The sequence below is a fragment of the Pinus tabuliformis genome, chromosome 9, assembly GCF_031772625.1.
Source record: "Pinus tabuliformis cultivar Carrire ecotype Pingquan chromosome 9, CPIR1, whole genome shotgun sequence".
NCBI lineage: Eukaryota > Viridiplantae > Streptophyta > Pinopsida > Pinales > Pinaceae > Pinus > Pinus tabuliformis.
Window position 1 is genome coordinate 38,712,052 of NC_142307.1, and position 12,690 is coordinate 38,724,741.

Sequence of the window (12,690 nt, forward strand, 5' to 3'; positions counted from 1 at the left end):
TTTTTTGCGTCAAATTTTGAACCAAGATTTGCATCTTATTTTATGACAGGTTTTGCTTCTAGTTTTGTGTCATTTTTTGCATCTATTTTTCATTCTCTTTTGCTTCCTATTTTGTGTCATTCTTTGCTTCCATTTTTGCACCATCATTTGCATCAAGTTTACACTGTATTTTGAATCCAATTTAACGTCTTTTTATGCATCCATTTTGTGTCAGTTTTTGCATCTAGTCTTACGCCAGGTTTTGTATCTAGTCTTACACTAGTTTTTGCTTCTATTTTTGCACCAGCTTTGGTGCCTATCTTTGCACCATTTGTTGAATTTGATTTAGCACCAAATTTTGCATCCATTTTTGTGCCCATTTTTGCATCTTTTTTTGGACCATTTTTTACATCCACATTTACGTTTGATTTGTCTCCATTTTTCCCATCTCATTTTGCACCATATTTTGCGTCATTTGTTTCATCCAATTTTGCATCATTTTTAACACCATCTCTTGCATCTAATGTTACATCATTTTGAGCATCCAAATTTGCATTTATATTTGCATCTTATGTTGAGTCATGTGTTGTGTCCACCTTTGCATCTTATTTTGTGTCTAATGGTACATTCAATTTAGAGCCATTTTTTACGTCTACTTCTGTATTTGTTTTTGCACCAAGTTTTGCATCCAATTTTAAGCTATTTTATGCCCCTTTTTGCACCATTTTTTTGTGTCTACTTGTGTCCAATGTTGCACCATTATTTACACCGACTTTTTCATTCAATTTTGCATTTTTTTGGTGTCTAGTTTTACATCGTTTTCACCATCCAAATTTGCATCTTTTTTTGCCTCATTTTGTGTCCACATTTGCATATAATTTTGTGTCTGAGTTCGAGCCTAAATTTGCATGTGATTATGAATCATTTTTTACATCCAATATGGCATCCTTGGTTTCACCTTTTTTAAGCCCCATTTTGCATCTTGTTTTATGTCTTTTCTTACATCTTTTTTTTTTTCCTTTTTTGCACCCAAGTTTGCATCCCAAATTTACACCATTATTTGCATCATCATTTGGCATATTAATTTGTAACGTTTTTTGCTTCTTTTTAACGCTCAACTTTGCATCTTATTTTACATCTAGTTGTTGTCCTTTTTTGCATCTAATTTGGTGCCCATTTATGTGTCCTTGTTTTTGCCCAATTTGATATCCTTTTGTATGCCATGTTTTGTTCCCTTCTTTGTGTCAACTATTGCACAATTTTTCACTTCTAATTTAAAACACTTTGTATGTCAATTGTTTGCATTTTGTATTAATTCCTAGTTTAACATCCAATTTTACTTTCAATTTTGCAATCCATGGTTACATCCGCATTTGACTTCTTATATAGAGTATATTTTTCTTTACATATATGACCCCCTTTATAGATTCATAGTGAAATATATGATAGTTTCTAAATATCATTAAAGCAGATATCACAATTCAAAATCATTTGTAAAGAAATTTAAGAGAAATTGACAACATCCATCCAAAAAAATAACAATGTGTCATTAACAATTTTCAAAACATGTATAAAATAGCAACATAATAGTAATAAAATCAGTATTATTTTTAATCAAAACAAGTAAAATTCAAATATGATTAACAAATCAAAATATTTCATGAATATCGTTATTCTACGATAAATTAACAACATACATAAATCAAACTCATCGTATGATTACAAAATCAAAATGTCTCATTGATATAGGGTAGATTCACAACACCCATCTAAACATAACAATGTCATTCTACACAATAATTTCTTCATAAAAAACAATGCATGTGCATGCCTAGCTACCACCACCAAGATCATCCTCATGATCATCTTGACCATCCTCATTACTCTGATCCACATCATCACCAACACCGCAACTATCATCATCATCTCCTCCTTCACCACCATCATCCTCATCCTCATCCTCATCATCTCCTGATATATGTTGAACATAATTTGGATCATCGTCTTGGCAATCATTACCTATAGCATTCTGACAAAAAAAATCAATATTACATGTTAGTATTAATTACATAACACAAAGCATGTTTTTGTTATACAATGTTAACCATAAAATGAGGTAAGATATACTAGCATTTGCACCAGATGTTGCAAAGGAAACGCCGTAAGGCATAAATTGAAAAATACAAATACAACAAAAGAATACTTTGATAAAGAATAAAAATATATTGAATGCTCAAATCAATGCCCCATTAACTGGAAGCATTTAGTAGACATATCTATCAACATTAGGATTATACACAATGATCAAGAAATTTTCCATATACAAACAACAACTTCCACAACAACCTTTTGTCACATCCACATTTTAAGAAATGCCTTGGAACGTGATCGGAATCTTCCATATTGCCTTTTTCATTATGCAGATAAATCTTCCATATTGCTATTTTCATCATGAATATTGTTAGTTCATTGTTGTAAAGTGTTAGTGTGTTAAATTCAATACTATAAGTTCGACAAGTGAAAAACATTCCTCAATTAGCATAATATACATTTTTCTATCACCGTGTATTTTTCAGTTAAAGAGCACAAGTAACATATTAACATGTATTTTCCCTTCATTATTTTCATCATAGAGCCAAGAAATCTACGCCTTATCTATAAAGTAACAAAAACATTTTGAAATAAGTTTAATATTTCAAGCCAGTGTCTAACCTATAAGGTAACAAAAACTTTTTGAAATAAATTTAATATTTTAAGCAATTGACTAACCTACTTTAATAATTGAAAAATTCTCAAAGATGAATTATACTCCATAATAAGAGAGCCAACATTGGAGCCCATACTTTTACTAAAACCAAAAGAAACACAACCACTTGTTAAGAAGAAATTCAAGTAATAATAATAAAACAAAAATAATAAACATTAAAGTATAAAATGGTATTTCCAACACACAAGTATAAATATACATGCTCTATGTCCATTGTTAGATTAAATGGGTGTGGAGAAAATTAGTAGAGAACCCAAAATTGTATTTCTAATTAGGATGGGTGGAGAAATGCTTTAAATGCGGGTTGTTGTCATTCTAATGAAACCCTTTGCAAAGGGGATGTTAAGATTCTGAGAGAAAAGCTAGGCTTGGTAGAGAACACCTTCCTTGTTAAACATTCCCCTACTGTAACCAAAAGGAAAGGGCAAGAGAAACAATAATTAGGTTTTTGTTCACAAGTTGTACAAAATATATAGGTGCTATTGATGTTTGAGTGAATAATGGGAGAGATTATTTATGAAATTGTGATAAGGCGCACCTAGTTTTGTCAGAAAGAGGCATATTAATGACAAGTACATCACATTTAGGTAGCATTTCGTCAAGATTTGTCTCCAATGTTGCTCCAGTTTCCTTTTCCAATTCGGGTCCAATAGAAAGACGGTCGTGGTAAAGAAGCTTACAATTGAAGGGCTGTACAAAGGAACGCAATTCAATTCAACATCATGTAATGTTTATTATTATTAGATTGAAATTTTGAAACAAACAGCATGCATGCGTAAGAATTATGGAGCACTGATTTTTGAAAAGAAGTTTGCAACATCATGAAGTAGTACTAGATCCTAAGAATTAATACCTTCAAACGCTTAAGTAGTTCTTTGCCAATACGCCCTGCACCAATAGAACCAATAGTTTTCCCTTCTAGATCATATGACCTGTAAGAAATTGCTGCCACTTTCCAATCACCCTCAACAATTTGCTTATATCCAGGCACAAAGTTTCGCATCAATATGAGAATGCGCATTAGCTCATCTTCTGCCACGGACACCACATTACTTTCGCTGATCTTCAACCAATGATGATACAAACAAATCAATGGAATTAAAAAATATATCCAATATAAATAAAATGCGTTTAAAAGTAACTCTCTGTTTTATTTACAGGAAAATAAAGAGAGTGTTAGTCTATCTGTGTTTCTCGAGATATAATGCCCCATATCCAAAATACGAAAGCTACAGGAGAACAATTATTACACAGTACAATCTCACCATTACAAAGGAGTCGATAAAAGACCAAATGCATTAAAGCTTTCCAAGAAATTGCAAAAACATACAATAACACAAGTGAAGATCAAGGTAAATCTGCAGTACATGTTCGATTGGGGATAAAGCCAATATCATAGCATGAGATTGACAATTAAATGAGTTGTAAATAATAATGGAATGATATGGAATTGAATAGCCTACAGGCTGAATATAAACAAGAGAGTTATTATTTCATTGTTATTAATTTATTATAAAATCACATTTTTTAAAACAATAACTATTTTTATTTCAATACCAACCATTAACTAATTTCTAAGAATAATTCTAATTATTGTTGTCCACTTCATCTTCTTTCCATTTCTGTACCATGAGGGAAAAACCCAATACCACTCCCATATCTTAAAATTAACATTAAATATGTCAAAATAGCTCAAGCATATTTTTGCAAGCATACTTTGGAAAACAATCATTACAGACGGATTAAACAAAGAAGAGCGCTTTGAGATCTTCCGCAAATCTTTCAGGAATGTAATAAGAGCAAAATAAAACCCATGGGTAAGTACAACCAAAAGGATAATGAATCAATCTAGTCACAATAAATATCAATATGATAATCCAGGTAAGATGTATTGTCACTTTTCCTGATTTCAGCCCTCTTGGCACCGGTAGGTTACCTATATCCTCACCCAAAACCAAAGTAGAAGCAGGCCTGGCTGGGAGACTATCTTTCAAAATTGACAAGGTATTATTTCTATCAATTAGAATGCACATCCTCAGGTGTTCAAGAATAATTAATAGAACAGTCAGCTAGATGAGCAGATCCAATTTAGAGAATCTCACTCAGATCTACTTGACATCACCTCCATGATTTAAATAATGATTGGAGGAGTCTTAATACTCCAGAGTCCAGATCACTTAACATACAGAAACTAAGGCAGCCAAAGAACAATATCCCATCACTCCCATGCCACATATATATGTTTAGGTATAGTTGGAAGGACACATACCTTTCCTGTAACTAATTCAGCAAGGTTGTCATTACAAGTTTTGGGCTATGTTCACTGCCCTGGTATTGAAAGGTATACAGGTTGTTCACCTTAATTACACACATCAATGCATATGTATGTTCAGGGTTTAAGCTCATAGGCCTGTAGCTATTACAACAAAACTACAAGTGTAAATATATAATACAGTGAATTCATTTCTGAGCAAATTCCAAGTCCAGCGTTTGTTCAAGCCAAACAGTCATAAGGTTCTGAGTATCTTATGGTCAAGCATCTCATCAAAAATGCATTCCATCACATTTTATCAATACCCATGCACTATCAAAAGACACGACTCTGTTCCTTCTCCTTGTTATCAAAGGACACGACTTTCTATATGTTAATTTGTACAATCTTAATTCTTATTCTATTCTCTATGTACTTTCTAAATCCTAATCCAACATATCCTAGATCCAACTTCTGCAATATCCAAGGATCTTCATACTTCCACCTTCATACGTTTCTCACAACAAGACCCAAATATAAACCAAGGCTCTGGAGGAGAAACAAGAAGAGAGGAGTGTAGTGACCAACCTGATCTGATCTGCTAATAATACTACAAACTAAAAGATAACTCTCACTTTATTGTTTGTAGCTTCTTGGGGGTGAATGTGACAATGCTATATATATCATAAGGATCTGGAATCTGATATCTCCTCTTTGTTGTGGGCTGCTGGTTCCAGGGTGAGAAAAAGTGGTATAAAAGTCCTCTAAAAACGAAGGTGAAGGGTGTCATAGTGAGGTGGTTTTCCAGTTTCTTGTATCTATATAAACTATAAATGGATCTTTACTATAAAGTATTCTAAAGAGTTTCTTCAACTTACTTTAATATCCTTTTAAATTAACTCGTCCTCTTCTCAAAGACCCATATATAAATAAAGCATTGTTCATCTTTTCAAAGCTCATGTCTTAAGCATTCCATTAATACCAATAATAAAAAGAAGGATGATGATTCCGATGTATGTAATTTGTAGTTCTTGTTGCCTATGAAGTCTAAGGAGCTTAATCCCTCAAGAGTAAAACAGTAAAAGGAATTTAAGTCTCGGTCATATTGTTAGTTCCTAATCTCCTACTAACAAAGACATTCCGCTATCTTTTTTCAGGAGTCAAGACTAAACTGTATGTAATCCAAAACATACTTTCTTTGTCCAAGATTTCCCTACTTGTAATAGATTACTACAACCACATATACTACAAAAAGAAACCAATAACTCCTAATTATTATTCTGATGCCTTTGCGAGTTACTGATTAGATAATATAAACAAAGGAGTTATTCTTTATTCCAAGTGATACTAAACTAATAAGAAGACTAATCATACTATTCTTGTTTGTATTATCTCTGTATCTTTTCTATCTAAAGTAAATCTAAAGAGGAAGAATTGCTTGTCCTAATCAAGTGGGGTGAGGATCTAGGGCGACCAATGGGAGAGGAAGGCCTAAATGAGGCACACACTTCTTCTGCTGCTAGGGCCTGGGTTTTTAATAGGATAACCAAAGGGATATGTTGCAAGGACAGGGGAATATTTGGTTCTATGCAATGCCATGATCTTCTTTACAAGAGTCGCTGCTAATCCCTTGAATGTATCTTGTTTTTTTTTTTTTTTTGCTTCTAGGATGGACCTACTTAGTCCTTCAACAACTAGAAGAAATAAATAAGGAGACAAGGTACAACCTTGTTTTAAGTTTTAACCCTCTTGAGGGTCTTAAGAAATTAGAGGCTGAACCATTTATAAAAAATGCATAAGAAGCTTAAATTACACATCCCATAATCTAATTTACCAATGGTAAGTTGAAACTAATATGGATAAAAAGAAGTATCAGAAAGAGCCAAGACACCCTTTATAAGCCTTGGAGAGGTTCAACTTGATCACCATTATTGTAACATTTTTGACTTGAATAATATGGAGGCCCTCTTGTGCTGAAACAATTGCTTCATGGATCTGACGATCCTCTAGAGAACCAAGCGGTTCTGTTATATGAACTTACAAAGTAGTGCTTTCAATCTGACAGCCAAAACCTTAGCCATTATCTTATAAATACAATTAGACAAAGAAGTGGGTCTAAAAGCATAAAAAGACTCAGGTTGATCCACCTTTGGAATGAGTGCAATAGAGGTCCAGATGAAGGAGCCAGGGAGCCTTACTAAAGCTTCTCATTTCTTCCACTACCTGAAGTAAGTTGTCTCCCAACACTTCAACAAATCCCAGGTAGAACTCCACAGTACACCCATAGGGATTGGGACTCTTGTCCTTATGGAAAGTGGACAAACACATTCAAAAGTGCTTTTCTGGACAGATCACCATTGCTGGAACTTTGTTGACTTGAATAGTGTAGAGGCCCTCTTGTGCTGAAACAATTGTGTCATAGATTTGACAAACTGTTCTGGTTAGATGAAGTTAGAAAGTAGTGATTTTAATCTCACAGACAAAACCTTAGCCATTATCTTATAAATCCAATTACATAAAGCAGTGGGTCTAAAAGCATAAAAAATGTTCAGTCTCAAAACTCTGAAGTAAATTTGTAAAGAATGTAGCATTAGCTTTCTTGGCTTAGTGAAATCCCTAATTTTCTATCCTATTTGCATGTCTTAAAAATCTCACGAAAACCTGTAAAGATTGTGCCATTGTGTACGCTTAGCCTCTAAAAGCCCTAGCTTTCTATCTTCTTCTGTGTAATTTGAATAGAACACCATCAAATACCAGAATTATCAATTCCCATTCTCCAAAACTTTTAAATGTGCGGAACTGAGACAGAAATCATTCAATCAAACCACTCGAAATGCATCTGAATGCTGATCCATTAACTTAAAGAACTTCTTCCCAAACTCTGCCATTTTTTAAACAAAATTTATCCATACATGCATACATTGTATGTATGTATGTATGTATGGATTGTATACATGTATGTATGGATTGTATACATGTATCTATGGATATGTACTATGCATACATACATGCATACAATCCATACACACATGCATACAATCATACATACATACATGCATCAATTGTGTAAAATGAGAGCTCAAGTGCCAATTGCCAAGGGATATACCTATGCATAGATGACAACATTTTATTTAGCCAACATGTGAAGCTTGCAATTAATTGGATTATGAACCAGATTGCCTTGGGAAAACAAAGAGGGGTCATGATATGTCAAATGGAGTAAAATTATTCTTTCTCTTGCTGAGGATTAAAGCTACATCAACTCTCAACTTGCCCCTGCCAACCATCTCACTTTCATAGATAAGCAGATGATGTTGTTGGTTATGGTTTTTCTTATTGGTGCAACTAGCCAGATACTGCACGTTGCACATTCTGCAATTTTCCCTTGACCCTTATATGATAAGCTGGTATAACCAACTACACACTTGCAAAAGGAATGTGTAGGCAGAGATATATTCAAGAAACCTTACTACTACAATGTTTGTTTGAATGTATCTTGTTCCTCAATCTCATGGGACTAGTAAGGAAGCTTGCTACATAGCTTTTGCCTTGATTTAGTTAGGGCCAGAAATGAGACTCTGATCGTATGCAACCAGCAAGTTACCATTTGGGTTGTTGTATATTTCTTCAGCTGGCATATTGGTCACCTCAATTTGTTGGGGTCAACGAGATTTCAAGCAGCTGGATATTGCCATATTGCCCCTACTCACAGTAAAAATTTACCTTGAACATTCTATATAGTATTATCTTGACCTAAATAGGACAAGAACGAGCACTCTTGTCATGTGTCCCTTGAATCTTGAAAGAAAACTTCCATATAAACTACACCTCCATTACCATACCATTGCCTATTCTCAAGGATGGCATTCACATCAGACAGTTGGATCAAGAAGAGGTATCTTGCCAATAAGTTCCACAAGCCATGAAGATAAGTACAAGGCTGCATGCCCACCATTGGGTAAGTTCCCTGGGTTTTTGCACTTCATCCACACATAAAACCTATATTGAACCCTCAAACAAACCCTGAATTTTCCCATCAAAACTACAAGACTTGGCCTTCAAAGTTCAAATTAGGCCTAAGCTCAACCTTCAAACATCGAAATTTGGCCACCAGAACAAACCTGAAACTCAGCCTCAACAACATTGAAGTTCGGCCTTCAACAGGGCTAAAACTCGGCCTCTAGAACAGCGTTGCAACTCACCTTCTAACTAGGACCAAAAACCTTCACAAAGAGTGCCAAAAACCCTTCCCACAAGAAAACTCTCCAACTATGCTTCACTTGGTTCATGAGGTATGAACCTTAGAATTACTCCTTTGCTTGCTTAGACAAACCTGAATTGGCTTGAGCGAGTAAGTCCTAGGTCCCTACACATAACACCTATATATAGTGTGTTTGACCACCAAAAGCAAGGCCGACTTGCCCACTGGCTAGGCTAACTTGGCAGACTATAATATTGAAAAAAATCATCTCTTTAACCAAAAGAAGTTAGGGGGAGTGCCATATAATGTTGCAAAAATCTTGGAATAAGCTTTCCAACTATATATATATATATCATGTTCCATAATTGGAGTAAAAATGCATTCAAAGATAGGATACCTAAATGGGACATCAAAAATCCAAAAACAATATTTCAAGAAGGTGTGTCATATATCGTTGGAAAGGTCTCAAAATATGTTATTTGACTATATAACTCTCTTTCATTTGGATAGCCTTTGACATCAATAACAACCATTTTCAACATACATAATTCAAAGGAATCTGTTGCTAAAATTTAGCTACTTTTCACATGGCTACCATCCATCGTCTATCAGTTGAAATGTTAGACAAAAGGAAACAAGCCCAATACAACAAAAAGAGAGAATTAATAGCCTGTAATATGTCAAGCCAACAATCCACAAACAAGAAATAAGTGGCAGAAATTTATAATAACACTTGCCCTTCTGTGCCTTCCAGGGTGGAAGGAGATGCGAATATAAACAAAGGATTCACGCTCTTAGTTTAATAATAATTAACTACTACCGTTATGTAACCATTCTGTAATTACTAATGGGCAAAAATAATAACATCTTACCCCACACTCACTTTTGGGAAAAAGTGGTGGTTGTGGAACACTGTATGTAAAAGTACCAAAGGCAAAGGAATGTATTGATGCTCAAAGAATCATCGAAATGAGACCAAAAATCTTCAATTAATGCTCTGTTGTCCAATACAGTGTTGCAAAGATTGGTTATCTATCGTCAATATCATGAGATATCATGATTCTCTCAGCTCAGGGATATTATCAGCAGAAAAAGTTGTGAATTTTACAAATTTTCAACATATCATGATATTTTGAAAATATCCTGATATATCAACAAAATGTCACCAAAAAATGGAAAATATTAGCTGAGTTAGCAGATTATTGGATTTTTTGGCTCAGTTTGAAGTGGTATCAAAGCTTTTTCGAGGTACAAAGTGGAAGAATTTTTATTTTTTTATATAAATTTTTCAAAGGAAAAAGAGGACAACAAAAAGCAAATCATATTCTAAAATTTTAAAATATGAAGAAACCAGTTGTAGATCCGGGTTCCTCTAGAAAAATACCCAGCTTCAAAAAAATTGTGCAAATCAGAGCCTAGGAAATGGAGTTATTGTTGATAGAAAACCAAAGTTTTAGGGTTTTCCTGATGAAGACCACAGATTCTAGACCAATACATATTGACAGTTTGACCAGATTTTAGTCCATCCAATGCCAATAGATACAAAGTGGTTGTAGCATTTCCTAATTGTGGTCTATCTTTCAATTGCTTGAACCAGGACTATATCACGGATATTGCAGCAATAAAAGAAATAATTCCAGTCTATAGAAAGGTAGCATAGTAATAACATACTTGAGTTTTCGGGGTGCTTCAAACAATCTCGTCCTAAAGATAGGATTCCAGGTTGTTTGCAAATTTTAATTGGTGAGGTTGGCTCTAATTTTGGAACTTTGTTGGCTCTGCTGCAGGTATCATTTTGCCCCAAATCTTCGCCAAGCCTTTTTCATGGACTCACTAAAGGACTCTCATTTTCTGCATCCTTCATATGAGTAAACCTTCGACCCAGCACTGGTTTTCAATACAAACTTTCAAAGAGAGAAACTGGCAGTTTGGAGCAGGTTACAAGACCTCCTTCTATAATGAACAGAGATGACCCCGGAATGTGGCAAAAGTTCTCCCCTTCAGCCGGTGCTAAAGAAAACAAAGAGCTTCTCTCTGAAATCTCTAACGGCGTGCTTGGATGGCCTAATCTGACCAAAACTACAAAAATGTACCATGAGTTTTCCTCTACGTTGTTATATTGTGAAGGATAGTGTTTCCCTCAATTACTAACCGTTCCAATAGCCCCTGCTTCCTGATCCATTAGTTTTGACTTCTCCAGACACTAAAGAGCATTAATGATTCTATTCCATTACACAAAGATGAGCTAGAAGGGAAAACCCTTCGGAGCACAGTATTTCATGTTGAGGTATCAAATTCTTGGTTCCATGGAAATAGAAACTGCATGAAGATATCTACGAACCACTTGAACATCAAAAATGTTCAGTCTCAAAACTCTGAAGTAAATTTGTAAAGAATGTAGCATTAGCTTTCTTGGCTTAGTGAAATCCCTAATTTTCTATCCTATTTCCCTGTCTGAAAAATCTCACGAAAACCTGTAAAGATTTGCCATTGTGTACGCTTAGCCTCTAAAAGCCCTAGCTTTCTATCTTCTTCTGTGTAATTTGAATAGAACACCATCAAATACCAGAATTATCAATTCCCATTCTCCAAAACTTTTAAATGTGCGGAACTGAGACAGAAATCATTCAATCAAACCACTCGAAATGCATCTGAATGCTGATCCATTAACTTAAAGAACTTCTTCCCAAACTCTGCCATTTTTTAAACAAAATTTTGAGCACAACCTTGTCTAGTCCATTTATAGAGAGCGTTAGTTTATGAAATCTTGCCTGTAAGCCAAAATAGAGTCAAAATTTTCCATTGAAAGCTCAGAATAACTGAACCAGAAATAACCCTTGTGAAATTTGCTGATTAAAACATTGTTTTGAGCACGGCCTCTTTCTTCAGATTTATTTTAGATAATACGGTAGCTTATTTAATGAAATATTTCCAGAAAGTTGAAATATGGCAAATTTTTCCAATCAAGAACTCTAAATAATTTCATTAAGACAAGGCGTAGAGGATTCATGACGGCGACAAGAAAATAATGGCGCTTTGCAATTTAAGCACTCTCTTGCAGAAAAATACCTTTTCTGAAATCGTTTTGACCACGAAGAAACGCAGATGAACTGTTGGAAGTCGTGCAGAGAGAGATCTGGTGGCTCGTGGATCGATTCTGGGGCAATGTTTATGCGATTGCAAACCATGATTGTTCATATGCGAGCTACTGAGCTCGTTGAGAGGGATACTCGCAATGGCGCCAAACTACCAAGAGGATTTGAATTTAAAGGCGAGATAGAATATCTACCGTCCGATCATGTTATCGACGGCCATATATTTGTGTTTCAGTAAAACGGATTTTTAAAGAATTTGAAATATTATACATTTTATAGAATTTGAAATATTATACATTCTATTATTTAAGCTGAATAATAGTTTTACTTTGGAAAAATAATTGGGCACATCAAATAAAATATTGATGCGACCGACATAGAACTCCAAAACAATAAT

General features: G+C 34.5%; 1 protein-coding gene across 2 annotated transcripts; it reads right to left on the minus strand.

Annotated features, from left to right (window-relative positions):
• Positions 1-1,637: 1,637 nt before the first annotated feature.
• LOC149147032 (formate dehydrogenase 1, mitochondrial-like) lies at positions 1,638-12,425 on the minus strand. Of its 2 annotated transcripts, none has more exons than XM_089440344.1 (3): positions 12,268-12,425; positions 3,600-3,804; positions 1,638-2,008 (listed from the first exon to the last, which is right to left on the minus strand). In XM_089440344.1, exons 1-3 carry the CDS (start codon positions 12,384-12,386, stop codon positions 1,811-1,813), a joined length of 522 nt encoding a protein of 173 aa, XP_089296470.1. In that variant the 5' UTR covers positions 12,387-12,425; the 3' UTR covers positions 1,638-1,810. The 2 variants fall into 2 exon arrangements, with proteins under 2 accessions (XP_089296470.1, XP_089296469.1); XM_089440343.1 differs by having other exon boundaries at positions 1,642-2,008; positions 3,600-3,809.
• Between the last annotated feature and the right edge of the window lie 265 nt (positions 12,426-12,690).

Coding starts and splice junctions, on each gene's coding strand:
- LOC149147032 (XM_089440343.1), bottom strand. CDS start 12,396: ATGAACAATCATGGTTTGCAATCGCATAAACATTGCCCCAGAATCGAT. Junction 3,810..12,267: donor TCAAAACGATTTCAGAAAAG/GTATTTTTCTGC, acceptor CATTGGTTGAAG/ATCAGCGAAAGTAATGTGGT. Junction 2,009..3,599: donor AACTACTTAAGCGTTTGAAG/GTATTAATTCTT, acceptor TTTTTTTGTCAG/AATGCTATAGGTAATGATTG.